The 17849-nt window shown below is 33.9% G+C and overlaps 1 protein-coding gene across 2 annotated transcripts in view; it reads right to left on the bottom strand.

The window, feature by feature from the left end:
• Positions 1-6430: 6430 nt before the first annotated feature.
• The window catches only part of LOC110457105 (hypoxanthine-guanine phosphoribosyltransferase-like), a 32015-nt gene continuing 20596 nt past the window's right edge, over positions 6431-17849 (bottom strand). Inside the window, exons 7-8 of one of the 2 annotated variants that reach the window (XM_021508207.1) lie at positions 15270-15346; positions 6431-8723 (exon numbers count right to left, since the gene is read on the bottom strand). In XM_021508207.1, coding sequence (XP_021363882.1) covers positions 8670-8723; positions 15270-15346 — 131 coding nt within the window. In that variant the 3' untranslated portion in view covers positions 6431-8669. Of the gene's footprint in view, positions 8724-15118; positions 15196-15269; positions 15347-17849 lie in introns of both variants that reach the window. The other variant, XM_021508206.1, reaches the window with a different exon arrangement.

The raw sequence follows: 17849 nt of genomic DNA, 5'->3' as shown, positions 1-17849 counted from the left end.
AGGTAAGAGTCTAGTCTAACAGTTGGTCAGGATTTTTTACCCAACACCAATCAAATAGCTAGTCGCATGCCTTCAATTTTTCTATGACATAGGCTAATCGAGGATGGTATACATCAAGGTTCATAAAGATCTCTCGACAGTTTAAAATATCAAGCTTTTGCACTTATTTGATGCTTGATATGATCCTCATTGATGTAAATGTCTAGGTCAAGATATCTATGCCAACTAATGGCTCCATTACCACTCCATGCATTTATAAGATGCTTAACCCCCTTGGCCCATGAATGCTCTCAAATACAACTTTTAGGCAAAGTCTCTTGCCATTTTAGACTAGCGGTCTACAAGCAAGGCGAGCTTAAAAGATAAATCACAACTCAACCATAGAACTTTCTTCGTTTTATTTGAGAGATTGTGTCCAAAAGATTTCTGGCAGCTTTTATTTGCCTTGTACCTAAGTTACATTAGTAATCAAGGAAAATCTAAAATTGGTTCTGCATTACAAAATACTCTCATCAACAACAACGGTAACCAAATACAATTACACAAAGAGGCCCCAATACGGGGCTATATTGCTCATCTATTAATACCGGTAGTATTTAATACATCAAAAATATACCAAATTCAAGGAAAGAATGCTGAGCTTCCAACCCATCAGTCATATGTGATATACTTCTTGGATTTTAACAACCCAGAATATATTCTTAAAGGATATAATATACCCCATGGCAAACCCCCTACATTATACTAAGGTATTATGTGAACAAACAGGAATTAATACTTTCATTATCGAAATGAAAATTGAGACAATAAATGTAGTACATATTTGATCAGTTGTGAATAGGTTACCCTGAAAGCCTTAGAGCATATGTTCAGAAAAATTCAGAAAAAGGTTTATAGATAATGTGCTATATACAGTGCCTAAAACTCTCTGCCAGAATAAATAAAAGTGCATCAAGAAATGATTTTTTTCACATAACAATTAATTAAACAATAACTCAGCTACCATAGTAACACTAGTATCACACTTTGATAAAGCACACACAAAAAACTTTCACTAACAAAAAAAATACCTTAAAATAAGTTTTCTATTTCCTTTCATCCACAATTCATTGTTGTTCTTGCCAAGTTTACTGAAGTATTTTGCAATTACTATCAATTTTTTTCTCTTCTGTAATAATTCCAGAATAGGATTGTAAATCAGGAGCAGAGCAACAGCAAAACTAGTGTTTGGGTTGCATTGGTGGGAAGTAAATTATTCTCGGCTTACTTTTTAAGTACTCAAAAAGATATCAGTTGACTGGCTTTTGGCTCTCCCCTTCCACACATAAAAAAATATTCACAAAAATTAAGTGACCCACATTGCATATTCAGATTATTGAAATATTGAATATCTTACAAAACAGTGGTTTTAACATCTAAGATCACTAACAATCAAATTAATGACAATCAGATCAAGACGGATAGAATAGATCAATTAAAACTTCAGAAATAAGTATCAGCAGGAATAAAAACATTGATCAGCATTAATTCACAGTCAGAGTATTGTAAGTATAACCATTTAGTCCAATGCCTCTGGCAAACTTTTCAGACATGAACAAAAGGGCAATAACTCTGTACATACAAAATATGATTTCAGTACGAGACATCTTGTCATCTTAGAGGTACAAATTTGATCACACAAAATGTGTATGTGTCCAACAGTACATGTATACTGTAATATATGCCTGGCATAAGTGAACTTAAAGGGCAACAACTAATTTACTTAGGACACCAGACCATGAGGTTTTAGTATGTAACAATGTCCGATTCTTGTATAGTGTAAGATATGCCTGGCCAAAGTGAACGAAGGGTATACAAAATACAGTTGCAAAACTGTTAATTACACGTTGTATGCACAGGGGCAAGGCACAGACCAACCCCACCCCCTTATAAATAGACACTATATATATATAAGCATATACAGGGGGGGGGGGGGGGGGGGGGGGTTGGTCTGAGCCTTGCCCTTGTGTTGGCATAATATTACATGTACAGGGTTAATTTAACTCCACATACCTTTCATAAAGACAGCCAGCACAGTTAGATTCCCCACCAAGTAAGTACATTCTTGCCATATCACAATAAATTCTACATCAACATTTAGAACCATTTCTTTCACATTTAAAGCATGCACTGGGTAACAAAAACGTTCTACCTGAGCTTAATTTTTGCCAGTTGGTCTTCCAAAGAAATGTGCAGTTTTGTTTGCATGTAATCAATCTGTAACTATCCCCTTCAAAATCTTTAATACAAAGGATAATTTCTTTTTTTTCTCTACAAAACAGGTCCTGATTGTTCAACATAACATATCTATATACATTAATTTTAAGTCAGAAAGTCAAACTCTATGTGCATAAAAATATTTAAAAATGCAATGAATATGTACATTTTATGCTTAGTCACAGCATTGACAACTAAATCCATGGTCACATTTCTCAAACTGATCACTAGAGACGACAACAGGTACATTAATGGCCCATCTAGATATGTCAGGGGTTATGCTCACTTTCTCTCTCTGCACCCCTGGAATATGTCATAGCAAAATTAAAGGCTAAGTGTACACCACCTTGTGGATGAGACATCACTGGCTTGATCTTTTGATGTACATCAAAAGAACCTTGTACATCAAGATAACCTTGTACATCAAGATAACCTTGTACATCAAGATAACCTTGTACATAAAGATAACCTTGTACATCAAGATAACCTTGTACATCAATATAACCTTGTACATAAAGATAACCTTGTACATCAAGATAACCTTGTACATAAAGATAACCTTGTACATCAAGATAACCTTGTACATAAAGAGAACCTTGTACATCAAGAGAACCTTACGGTCCCCTAACAGTAAAATTGACTGGCTTTGAAGTTGGGTGTTGCTCCTTGGTAATTTTCAAAGGATAGGCATCAGCTAGCAAGGTGATTGGTCAATTTCTTTTTACCCGCGACCAATCAAATCGCTTCCCTCGTGCCTTCAATTTTGCTAGGATATAGTCCAAGGGTGCAGAGAGCATAAGTGAGCGTAACCCCTGGAGTATCGAAGATGATTATGGCCATGTAATACATGCTAATTACAATGTACTAACAATTCACTCTGAACCTTACTATTTATTTTGTTAGTCAACAATTTACAAACACATCCTGCTTACAGTAATATTTGATACAAATGTATCAAGAGTCAAAGTAATACATGTATGAGTTCTTAAATAAATCACACAATCTGTGTTGGGGGGGGGGGGCCGGGGGTTGGGGCAATATTTTAACCAATTTTTTTTCTTAAAATTATCAAATTGTTAATCAGTGATAATGACACTAACAAACACTTAGAAGTTCTAGAATCTATTTTTTTTCTGTGGTTATATGCCCAATATAAATATATAGAATATATATATATATAAATATACACATTTCACAAAATATTTGTTATTTTTGCAAGGAGTGGAATCCACAAATGTTTTGGGCATCTACATTTTATTTGGAAATCTTAATTAGAATATAGAAAAAATTAACTCCCTATGTTGGGCAATTCAGTTTCTTAATAAGTCAGGATTTGGTCTTCATTTTACTCTTCAATTTAAATGACAAAGCTAAATTACACTCTAGAAATAACAGCTAGGTGATTGGTCAATAACTGGGAAACAATCTTACAAAGAAAGGAAAAATTACCATTTTTAAGTCTTTTATTCTATCAAATTTTAACTATTGTCCACTTGCCTGGCACTTTTGTACCTTGACAAATACTCGAAAATGGAAAAAGTCCAGGAACGAGCACTTCGTTTTATTGAAAATGATTATGTTTCCCCAGTCATTGATATTCTTAGAAAACACAAACTTGATGTTTTACATGTAAAACCTATGAAAGATATGGCCTCTGAGGTTTTTAAAATTTTAAATGAAATTTCTCCATCAATTTTACAAAATCTTGTTGAGACGAAAGAAGTTTTTTACGATCTGAGACAAGATAACCTGGTAAAGATTCCAAAGGTGAACACCTCCACATATGGTAAAAGATCTTTCCGATTTGCTGCTTCCAAGGTGTGGAACAGCCTACCAAATGAACTTCGATTAGCTGAAAACTATAAGTCATTCCGTGGGCGGCTCCACACCTGGAACAAAAATGTCTGCTCATGTGCTATCTGCACACACCATATAGTGTGAGTTGTCCCCCTTTGGAATCTACCTACATGTTTTATATAACAACTATTTAATTTAATTTCACTGCTGCTTGTGTTATTTAATTTAATGTACTTCAGTAATATACGTATTATATAATTGATATTTATTTTAGATTTGAGCTCCATTATTTAAAAGATCATTACTTTTTTACAATATCATAATTATAGCTCTTGTTTCTATTTATGACTTCATTGTCCCTTTTTAATTCACACTATATTAGTGTATATCCTGTAAATTATTACACTTTGCTACATTAGCATATATGTACATTACACTAGTATATAGTGTCTTAACTTGTCTTTCATAACACTTGTGTGACATACAAGTGTGATATTATATGCTCTACTGTATAATTTTAGCATATCTAATTTGAATTGTTGTCCTGATTTTATAGTTATTCATAAGTACTGTGATCCTTGTTAAATTTTATATATGTTTTGTCGCAAGAATAGCACTACAGTGCTAATGCTATTATGTTACATGTATATGCGACGTTAAATAAAGCTTCTTGAATCTTGAATCTTGAAAAGGACTCCTCCCTTCCAAATTCCTGTGTCTGCCCCTTAGCTTATCCAGAAATGTTTGTTTAAGCTATTTTCTACAGATGTATTGCAATTTAAACACATCTTGTAATTCATTTTACAGAATCACATGTGCTTGTAATTTGAGTATTTGGAAATATACAACAATGAACAAAATACCAGGGGTTAAATCCCACAAATTTACAGTGTTGCTATTATAATAAATGCAAAGCATCAAAATGAAATATCATAACACTCCAAAGGGAAGTAACTCTCAGCCAGAAAAACTCCATTGATGTTTGTCTATCATCTGTATAAGGAATAATACTCTGAAGGTGTAAATTAAAGCAAGCCCCGAGTGGAAATCTGTTTAGGACATACTGGAGAGGGGGTTCCCTGTACCTTAATGCAGTTTTACTTGTCACTGTCATCATCTGGTATGAGGAGAACTATTGGTACACAGCTTAAGCTTGCTATGTAACATACATTGCAATATATGGTTCCATTGTAAAGTGTGAAATAAACAATAATTAGCAATTATTCATATTTAATGCAGTTTAACGTGCATTGTCATGAGTTATGTATTAGGGTAAATATTTTAACAATTATATATAGACATTTGTGTTGAAAGAAAAATATTTTGCTGGGAAAAATATTTCGTATACTATAATTCAATTGATACAAACTATAGCTGTTAGCCTTTTAACATTTAATATGTAGCAAAAAAATCTATTTATCGAATAGGTAAAATAATATAATTTCAAAATAAACAGTTTACTTTTATGGATTAAGCCATTTTATGTTAACTTTCAAATTTTTATGGTATTCTGTTTGCATTTGCAATATACATCTTCTCAAAGAGTCACTCACTTTGGGCTATTAACAATTGTCATGACATAAAATTCTACCATTTTTTCCGTGCAAGATAGACAAAAGCTTTACCCAACTAGTGGAAAATCCTGATAAATTAATTATGTAGCTGAAAATATTAATAATTCATATGTAGATGGTTAAAAATAATAAAACAGATATTCTAATACAGAAAAATGCTGAAATAATGCGTAAGATTTTTCATCAGGAAAAAACACACAATGCTTGATTACTATGGTTGATAGCCTTATACGTGTATTACAATTGTTAGTCAAAAAAACATATACATGTACCATGTTCCTCAAAAACCATAATATCCATATGTTTAAAACATGCAGCAATATACAATTTTTAAATGCCTTCAAACAACAATATATCAATTACTTAATGCCAAATAATTATGGGTGGATTGGTCGAGTGGTTAACACTCCGGCCTTCCACGCAGGCAGACAGGGTTTAAAATTTGATCCCCGAAGTCGTTGTTTGCATGGATATTCAGAGAAAGTGTTTTTCTCCTGTCCACACAACTCCAACCACCCAGGTGGTGAATAAATTGGTCAGTATCTGTCCAGTAGTAGTCAAGTGAGGTGGCACTATAAATGATACCGTTGGAAGCACAGTCCCACTACAAACAGAACACATCACATCTCCAGCACACACACAGGCATACACACATAGGGAGATATTAGCCAGGTGGCATAGGACTATAGTAGTTAGCGCCTGATATCAGGCAGCTCCTGTGAATTCCTCAAAAATTGTATTGATTAATGTATATGCTAATTGTATTATACTGTACTTGTATATCTATGTACTGTAAAGCGCTTTAGAGAGGGTCATGTTAGCTAGATATAGGGCGCTATATCAAATGGTGTATAAAAAAAAATTAAAATCAAAACTGTCTCAAAATCTAGCAACTACCATGATAAATGTCACAAACTTGTATAATTAAAGTCAATGAGAAACATGGCCCGACAAGGATTTGAACCTTAATCTTTGGTTATTGCACTAGCACTCTAACCTAATGTGGAGCTGTCAGGCTAGCATTTATAGTAGCCTGGCACAGTTATATCCAAAACTAATCCAAGGGGATTGAGGTTAATGTAGGTATGAACATGAACAGTGGAACTCTCCAGTGTTTTGCCTGCAGTTGGACAGGGATCTTGAAGTACACAAAGAATACCCCCAACAATGTTTTGTGGCATTCTATATTGGCAATACCCAGAGAGTTACTTTGGCTATTACAAATTGTAGAAAATGTGAAATTTTATCATCTGTTCCATTCAAAAGAAGAAAGTTTTACCTTGTTAGGGTAATGGAAATAAAGACAGCTTGTTAATAAAGATAATTTTCGCTCCCATCTAATTAGAAAGGTTGACTAACTGTTTTGTAAACCATAATTTGTATCGTTTACTATGGCACATAATTGATATTATAATTACATAATGTTATTCTCAATATTGGCTTGCAATTTAATGTACAAAACATTTCATCATCACCAAATTGGTAAAGGATCTACCAGTTTTCGTGGAGGTATATCTGTGGTCAGTGTTAAACAAACTGTTCAAACTGTGATAGTTGTTATAATTAGGGTAACACCCTTAACGATGTACAAAAACATGTAAAGGTAAAAGATTAGATTTAGGAATATTAAGCCCAGTGGTTATTTTATTCAAGTTCTAAGAATGGAGTTGGTGTGTACTGGTACGTACAGCTGTACATATATGGTACGGCTACATAAATAGTCCTGCAAGATCATTTGTCTGCAGAAGATTGTGTATCTAAATGCTTTGTTTCAGTCAGACTAGATTTGTTAGGAATTGAGTTGCTTTAGGAATTCAGGATATCAGAACCATACAGATTGGTCCTCCACTGCAAGGAATTTAGACTGGTCTCTGTAATAAGTTGACCATAGTCTCATTCTCATTTCTAATAGTTCAGGCTAACAAACCAAGGTTTCAGGTCTGGACTCCAATGGATTCTGACCAAAAACTGACCAAGGCCTTATATCCACACTGTTTGGGATTCAGACTGGCCCAATCTGACTGTACCCCACTAACTGATTGTTGTGGATGGCCTGAACATGTGTTCCCTCTCTATTATTAAGACATGCCCCACATAGGTCACTGGCCCTCCATGCCCACACTCAATAGGATATCAGATATGTTCTGGCCATGGTCTTCGGTCTACACTGTAAGGAATTCTGGTTTGCTTATTAATAGTCTCCTATCCACACTACAGGGAATTTAACTGGACTAGCTAGCTTGACAGTGGTCTCGGGGCCAAACTTCCAAGAATTCAGTCTTGGGCCCAAACTGACAGGAATTCAGGCTTTGGCCCAAACTGACAGGAATTCAGATGTTGAACAAAACCAGAATATAATAAAAGATAGATGATGTTAAAAATTTATATATATATAAAGTTTGCCAAAAAAACCTCCAAAAACTATAAAAAGGTCTGGTCCTTTTTCCGACCTCTATACAATAATTTGACCTTGACATTGGATTATAACTTTTCACAGCTATAGCATCAATATCGAGTTGTTAAACACCCAAGATCACATACTTCTTCAGTTTCTTATGGTAAATCAGCATTTGATCCACTTTCTTCAAGATTTTATTCAAGGTCACAACTCAAGGTCATCATTCAAGGTCAGCGATGTTTGGTATTCTTCTTAAGGTCGACAAGCAGATGAATCAATATATACAGTTCATGATACACCAGCAATTGATACACCTTTTATTTTCTTCCAAGGTCACCCCTTCAAGGTCAAAGCTTCGAGGTCACTAATCTTTGGTATTTTACTCAGGGTCACCAGGTACATGTTTCAAATGTGTATAGAAAATACAAAACACAAAGCTTGTGTGTGAGGGTTCATTTCTGGTCAACAATCATAAATGTTTTTTTGTCAAGTTCATATGTTGTTAAATATTGTCAACATAGGCTAATGGTATAGGACATCGACATTCCTGAATAATTTGGTCACAGATGAAACATGCTTTAAAGGAGTGCCTTGAGGTCCATATGTAAAGTATTCAGTGTTCTGGTCGCTATTATTTGGTTCCATCACTTCTGTACTGCATATTTTTTCTTGCCCACTTCATTCACAACACATACATGCTGAAATAGAAAGAAAACAATTAATAAATTATATATAGCCAGTGTTTTATTTTGCCTGCTTCTACAGCGGAATACAGGCAGCTGCTTCCCCCAGCTAAAAAAGTGCTTTGTATTCCCAAAATGAAGAAAAAAATGAGGAATGTCTTCCCAATTTCAATAAAACTAATGTTGTATTTTCCCAATTCATGTAGGAACAGGCTGTTGTAAAATTTAGGTTTAAAAATCCCTGATAGCCTATTGTTAATTAGCTGTTCTGCACCTGGTGCAAGTTAATAAGCTATTCCACTTTTGGTAAACACAAATCAAGAATCCCAATGATGTTAATGGGTCAGCAAGCCGCAGCGTAGAATACATGGAATGATGGCCAATTGCAATTTCATCATGATCATGATGATGCAATAAAAAAAACACATTATCTCAATCAAGTTACTTCAGCCTAATAATATTAGAAAGATTTATTTAAAAATAGCGTCTGAAAAAAAGTTTGCAAACTACCAAAAACAACTTGTTAGTGAAATCAATATCCAAATGCAACTCAAAAAATAAAACCATAAGCAGGGTATATCTCCTATATTTAAAGTGTTTAGGATTTAGTTTCATTTGGTTGGATAACTTCACGTCCAGAAATCCAAATGGGCAGCCAATACATTTTCAGTATAGCTAAATTTATAGTAAACTTATGTTTATTAAGCAAGTCCTGAATTTTAAAATTCTGGTGTTCCTATTGAATTTTTGAGTTCTAATTTTAAAAACAAATTTAGCATAGAAGTGATGGTAGAAGTACTTAAGATAAAAATGAAAATCAAACTAATCATTGGGACTTTATTTATCAAAATCTTTTGTATGAATACTTCAGGCACAAACTTTACAGATGGCTACTGGCAGCCATATTGAATTTTGGAGAAAGCTTACTATAGTAATTCTGTTTGACATTTATAACCTGACCAGTATTTTGATAAAAGTTTAATAAAAATCAAGGCATCTCTTTAAAACTTAATTATAGCAGGGAACCACTTAAGGTGCCCAAATCCCAGATTTGCACTCACGCAGCGGTGAGTTTCAGATCGAGGTAAAGATATTAAAACATGAATGGGTAATTGATACTACAAGTATTTGTAAGTTTCATAAAGATGAAAACATTCTTTCAAGAATCCTGGCACGGAAACCTTTGTGCAGATGACACCGAATAATCAAAATTACAGAGGAACAATCAATTAAACATAATGAACAATCAACGAACAAATAACATTACTGGATGAATTAGCCAGAGTAAAATGTTACACAGTATGAACATTCCATGTGTATGAACATTCCATGTTGATGAACCATCAGTAAACAATCAGTAAACAGTCAGTACTACTTAGTGAACTAGCAATGTAATTTAATGAACAATTAATGTAACCCCATGAACAATGTTATTTGCTGAACAATTAATAAACAATGTTCCTTGATCAGTGAACATTTATTGTTACCCCGTGAACAATGTTATTTGCTGAACAATTAATAAACAATGTTACTTGATCAGTGAACATTTATTGCTACTTTATGAACATTTAGTGAACATTTATTGTTACCCCGTGAACAATGTTATTTGCTGAACAATTAATAAACAATGTTACTTGATCAGTGAACATTTATTGCTACTTGATGAACATTTAGTGAACATTTATTGTTACCCCGTGAACAATGTTATTTGCTGAACAATTAATAAAAAATGTTACCTGATCAGTGAACATTTATTGCTACTTTATGAACATTAAGTGAACATTTATTATCACATTTTTTACAAATAGTGAACATATATTGTTACTTTATGAGCAAACAGTGAACAAGTATTGTTACTTTATTAACAATGAACATTTCTTGTTACTTTAGTAACATTCAGTGAACATTTATTGTTACCCCATGAACAGAGTTATTTGCTGAACAATTAGTGAGCATTGCTACTTTATGAACTAGGAACATTCAGTGAAGAATTATTGATACTTAATTATGAACAAACAGCAAACATTTTCTTATACTTTATGAACATTTAGGAAACATTTATTGGCTTTGTGAACATTCAGTGAGAATTTATTGTTACTTTACGAACATTTAGGGAACAATTATTGTTACCCCATGAACATTTAGGGAACAATTGTTATTACTGAGCACAATTACAATTGGCAGTGTAAATAAACAGTATTAGCTCTTAATCAAGGAATACAAAATAACAGGTTCTAATTTTGGGACAAATGCACTACTTCTTAAATATTTTCTGATTTTTCCCCCCACAGTTCTGCCAATTACAGATAAATAAATTCACAAACACACACTCCCTATAAGATACACTGAATAAACCCTTCACTGAATAAACTCAGGATTAAGTGTAAAGACATCTATTATATTTACTTTGTCTTATAAAACAATCATTGTTACTTACCTGATAGTTAGCAAATGTATACAACAATATGTATATCAAAGTTTATCAAAACTATATATCCAGAACAATATGTATAATTGAATTTTATGAACATTTTATATATACAGAACACTTACTCAAAATTTCTATTATATAAATAACATTTTTTTTTTTAAATGTACCTTTAGAATACATTAATTTGTAATTACAAGTACAAAACATTTTGTATTATATTAAAAGATGGAATCCAACTTATATTTTTTGTATTTTGATGATAATTTACTTACATGCTATTGTTGATGCAATAAATTAAATATATATATATATTGGATATGAGTGTGATATTATGAAGCAATCGTGCTGAAAGCCAACCAGCAGCACATCATTCCTGTGTGTGGTATATACGGGTATACTTTCAAATCCAAGGGTTACCAGATTTTACCTTGCCTTCACATGTTAGACATTGAAGCAATCATATATATATATATATGGTACCTTATTTAAAAAATAAAAAAACGATTTGATAACTAAAATCATCTGCTTAATTTCGTTCAGGGAAAAATACTTTTACATAATTCAATTTATCTGAAACATCACCTATCTGACAAATCATAAAAACATAATGCTTATGTTCATATATTTCAGTCAATCACCAGCTGCAATTAATGTAAATCCACAATCAAAATTTCTCTACAAATATTTTACACGCGACTGAAAACAATTGCAGTAAGTTACAACAAACCTGGTTAAGTTGGACTTGTCATACTGCCACCATTTATCAAGGAAAATAATGGTATTATACAGGAATTTGGCAATATTAGGCAAAGTCTTACTTCAAAGGAGTTAATAAGGAGAAATGGAAATTGGACATTAAAAAGAAATGGTGGCAATAATCAAGTCAGAAAATGGAATGAATTTAAACCACAAAGCAATGCTAAGCTTGTTTTCCCTGCTGCATAGCATGTTTTCCCAGCTGCATTTGTTCCTGCATAGAGTTTTAATTTCGTGTAGTCAAATAGATTCACAGTTTTGATATCTGGGCCAGCCCGCGCCCTAGTCTTACACATTTAAATCATGCAAGACCATCAATGGACGACAGTTCTACCCATAGTTCTGTACTGGAAGGGTAATACATTGGTGGGATTCGTATTTCTCACATACATTTGCGAGCCTCAGAAAAAAAGAAAAAAAAAAGAAAAAAGAATCTACCACGAAATTAAAGTGCAATACAGTTGGAAGCAGCATCATATAAAGTAGAACCTTGTAAATCCAGAAAAACTAATGAAGTTAAGTTTTGGAAGAAATGAAGCAGGACTGTTGCTTCAAGTCCTGTAGAGGAAAAGATCCTGAAATGGATTTTTCTGGATAACTGAAATGAAGGTAAGCAAAGTTCTACAGTGTTCAGCACTCAAGCATTGCGGTGATGATGTTAGGACTGGTAACAGCATATTTTACCAGCAGTAATATAAGCCCATGCTTAGTATTTACAAGAGATATCAACGGGACCTTGACACACACCATGATAACATCTTCATTTGCTTTATGTACGTTTGATTTGTTTCCTTCATTTCCTTTCCTTTCTCTTACCTGTCGGATTGACAGTGACTTCTCAACAGTAAATGTATCTTGAGGCAACTTTTGATCAAAACTTGTATACTGTTGGGTTCGAAAGTTTCCTTTCAAAGTGAGGTCATTGTTCCTTATTTACTTATACAGAATTGGTGATAACAAACTTGAAAAACTCTCTCAAGTCCAAGATGACTGTATCGTGAACATCTTGATTTTCTGATCATTCCTAAAATGAATCATGTACAACTCTGTAACAAGGGGAACCTTCATATGAAATTTACTTAGGTAATAATGATCAGTCAGGTACTTCTTGAGAATTAGCGATAACAAACTTATACTGTCCAAAATCCAACATGGCTACCTGGCAGCTATCTTGCAATTTTGATTAGTCAAAAATTATTTTCCTCAAATATAGAGGAACCTACTTATGAAATTTGAGAAAGATTTATCAAGAAATTTTTGCAAAATAGCAATAACAAACTTGAACGTTCCAAATTGACCTGCCCACCAGGTGGCCTGATCTTGTTTTTTCTATCAGTATCAAAATGAAACATGTGCAACTATGGACCTAGGGGAAACTATATTTGAAGCTTGAGAAAGATCTGTTAAGTACTTCTTAAAAAATAGCCATTCAAATTTGAACTCTCAAAATCCGGGATGGCTACCTTGCAGCCACCTGGTTTTCTGATTGCATGGTCCCAAAATAGAATATGCACAACTATATTGACCACAAGGAACCTACATTTGAAAGTTCAGAAAGACCTGTCAAGTATACTTCTTAAGTAACAGTGATAACAAGCTAGAAATCTCAAATTCTAAGATGACTGCCTGCATGTGGCCATCTTTTTTCCCCCTGATCAGTCCTAAAATGAACATACAGCATAACTACGGATCAAGAAAAAACAGGTTTGAAAATTTGATAAAGATTTGTTTGAATATTTCTTGTGAAATCTGACGATGTTGGGCTCAAGACACTGCATCTCTGTTAAACAGATTTTGCTGAGGTAGAACTATTGCTGCCTGATTAATAGTTATATTTCATAAAGCTCTGTTCTCCTAAACTTACACCAGGAAAAAAACAGTGATGTGATATATTACCCCATACAATTCCTACTTGATGTCAGGGAGAGAGTCTGACGATGGCCAGTACGTAGTCCAATTATTTATCTCTAGAGATATCTTGAAAAACAAAGAAAAACCTCTTTAACTCTAGTCCAACTGGACAGAGATGTTGTCTACTTAAAGGTTGGAAAGTGTTCTTGGGTTCTAATGACATCTTTGTGGACTGTGGAGTTACCCTAGGTTTGGAGTGTGTAGTTCAATATCTGCATTAAGGGAAAGAATATCTCCAGAATCGATCTAGAGTTGGACAGCGCAGATGAATCAAATGAACTAGACTACCATCCCTTAAGAAACAGGATCATTTTTTTCAAAATGGGAATATGTTGACTGTTGGAAACAAGGTTCTGAGCAGGCAGTAAACATAAAGTCCTCCTTGACCTCTGACCCTCTGAGCTAGGACATCAAACAGACACTAACCAAAGAAAGTTATAAATATCATACCCTACTACATACTTACCGCTACTTTTGAACTTCTTTTTACATAATGAGGATCTCAGAAGTTTGCTCTCAATATATTTCAGAGAAGTTTACGTCCATAAATTTTATTTCCCAATCTCAAAAAATGATGTTAAGAAAACTTTACTTTATTAGTTCAAATCCTCTGACAAGAATCTTAAAAGTCTTTTTATATACCGTAGACTTAAAGAGATCTTTCATCCTCAAAATTCCTTACATTCTTTGCACCCCTTGAATATGTATGTCATGACTAAATTGAAGGCACATAATTAGCCATTTGACAGTTTTCAGGTATATAAAAACCAGACTAATTACTAGGCCGATACCTGTCTTTTAAAGATAACAGAAAAGCGTCAACTGACTTCAGTGCCAGTAATTTTACTGTTAGGGCTCCACACGATTCTTTTAATGTACATCAAAGGCTGCAACAAGTCTTAAAATTATATCATCCAAAAGATGGCTCAAACAGGGCAATGCAATTTCATCATGACATATTCCTGGGGTGCAGAAAATATACGAGACTAGAGCAATACCCCTGAAGTTTTAAGGATGGAGATTCTCAATTGATATAATAATGAGTCATTTTTGAGATTTTCCACATAAGGAATATTCTGAATCTTCAATATCACAAAATGTGATTTACTGAAGGTATATTTGACATAAATTATATGATGTCATAAGAAATGTTTGAAAATCTTCAACAAAAATTCTGACTTCTGAATTCTCTTAGCTAGTGTTCCAAGATCGTACAGTTGTAATGAGAAGTTAAAAGATGTAGTTGTAATGGGGTATGCTATCTATACGGTTACCTTCAGACTGCAACAGTAACCTGCAATATACTACTTACGTTCAGGTCACGGTACATTTCATTGTAGTCCAAAGCATAGCCTACAATGAACTCATCAGGTAGTTCAAATGCTGTGTCTGAAATAAAGCAAACGCCAATCTGTTTAGATTTAACCCCTTGAATTTTGATTTTACATTTATATGGTACTCACATTGAGATCACGGTAATATTCGTTGTAGTCTATAGCGTATCCGACTATAAACTCATCGGGAATCTCAAATCCTGTGTCTGTAACGCAACAAGAAGCAGGTTAAACATGTGTAATAATAATAATAATAATTTGAGGTTCTTATATACCGCTTTATCACAACCTAGTTATTAGGTCATCTCAAAGCCATTCACAAATTAGTATCAGTGGTTATAGGGCGTTTGCAACCAGCCAACATCTTTCTCAACTCCCTGGGGAGTAATGATAAAAATAACCAACAAATTTTCCAGCAAATTTTCATTGATGTTATATTACCAATGTTTTGTAAATAAAATCCAGCATGAAAATGTGTTTGTTGCAACAACAGTAGTTACTAGTACCGTTTTAATATAATTTTATTTTATTAAGGATTACTGCACCACTGCCAAAAACAGTAACTTAGTACTATAGTATTGGAAACTATCAGCAGGACCAGACTGGGATTCGAACCCTGGACTTAAGATTGTTATACCATCGCTCTAACTGATTGAGCTACCTGGTGAACGAAAATGTCCTAGCCAAACTGTGCTACAGTTATATCTAAACAAAAGTTAAGGGGAGGTCAAAGCACACTACACTGGGACAGGGATCCTTAAAAGGGCATAGAATTATATGACCCTTTGACCTTAAATGCAACTGAATCTTGATCAGTGTCATTTTGAAGTGTCTCTATCTAATATGAGAACTGACCATAAGAAGCAAACATTAAGTTGACGTTGACTGATCAACCTACCATTGGTTTTTGTGGGTTAATTTGTACAGTATTTTAAAAATGGACCCAACATATTAAATTAGACATCTTAGTCCCATCAAAATGCTATGAGTATATAACTAATGACTCGATCAGCCTTTGTCGAAGCAGGGGTATAAAATTTATCTGAAATTTGATCTTAATATTTGGCCTTGATCTGAAAAAATCCCATGGTATAAACACAGTGTCTTTATAATACAGTTGTATAAAGATATTACCATATCTTAAAGAAATTATACACCCGACATTAAAAAGAACTCATGGATGATCATTAACTTGAACTGATTGATTGGTACATTTTTTCTGGTATAGACATGGACTATGAACTGATTGTCATTGGTACATTTTTCTGGTATAGACATGGACTATGAACTGATTGTCATTGGAACATTTTTCTGGTATAGACATGGACTATTAACTGATTGACATTGGTACATTTTTCTGGTATAGACATGGACTATTAACTGATTGTCACATTGGTCCATTTTTCTGGTAGTCAAGGACTATAAAGTGATTGATTGGTACATTTTTCTGGTATAGACATGGACTATGAACTGATTGTCATTGGTACATTTTTCTGGTATAGACATGGACTATTAACTGATTGACATTGGTCCATTTTTCTGGTAGTCATGGACTATGAACTGATTGACATTGGTCCATTTTTCTGGTAATCATAGACTATTAACTGATTGACATTGGTACATTTTTCTTGTAATCATGGACTATGAACTGATTGACATTGGTCCATTTTTCTGGTAGTCATGAACTATGAACTGATTGACATTGGTCTATTTTTCTGGTAGTTAGGGACTATGAACTGATTGACATTTGTCCATTTTTCTGGTTGTCATGGACTATGAACTGATTGACATTTGTCCATTTTTCTGGTATAGACATGGACTATGAACTGATTGACATTGGTACATTTTTCTGGTAGTCATGGACTATGAACTGACTGACATTGATCCATTTTTCTGGTAATCATGGACTATGAACTGATTGACATTGGTACATTTTTTTGGTAGTCATGGAGTATGAACTGATTGACTTTGGTTCAGTTTTCTGGTAGCCATGGACTATGAACTGATTGACATTGGTACAGTTTTCTGGTAGTCATGGACTATGAACTGACTGACATTGATCCATTTTTCTGGTAATCATGGACTCTGAACTGATTGACATTGGTACATTTTTTTGGTAGTCATGGAGTATGAACTGATTGACTTTGGTTCAGTTTTCTGGTAGCCATGGACTATGAACTGATTGACATTGGTACATTTTTCTCGTAGTCATGGACTATGAACTGATTGACATTGGTACAGTTTTCTGGTAGTCATGGACTATGAACTGATTGACATTGGTCCATTTTTCTGGTAATCATGGACTCTGAACAGATTGACATTGGTCCATTTTTCTGGTAATCATGGACTATGAACTGATTGACATTGGTACATTTTTCTGGTAGTCATGGACTATGAACTGACTGACATCGGTACAGTTTTCTGGTAGTCATGGACTATGAACTGATAGACATTGGTACAGTTTTCTGGTAGTCATGGACCATGAACTGATTGACATTGGTACAGTTTTCTGGTAGTCATGGACTATGAACTGATTGACATTGGTACATTCAGAAATTAATGTTCCAAAAAACATTTTTGCCCTTTGACTTCAATTTTTCAAATTGACATTAGGGGTCCCACAGGTACCCACTGTACACCTTGTGATGGTTATTCTGTGGATAAAATTTATATATTTTCAACTAAATGTTCAAACTTTGGGGGGCGGGG

Source organism: Mizuhopecten yessoensis, unplaced genomic scaffold, assembly GCF_002113885.1.
Source record: "Mizuhopecten yessoensis strain PY_sf001 unplaced genomic scaffold, ASM211388v2 scaffold9023, whole genome shotgun sequence".
Lineage (NCBI taxonomy): Eukaryota > Metazoa > Mollusca > Bivalvia > Pectinida > Pectinidae > Mizuhopecten > Mizuhopecten yessoensis.
This window is presented reverse-complemented; position numbering and strand designations above follow the sequence as displayed.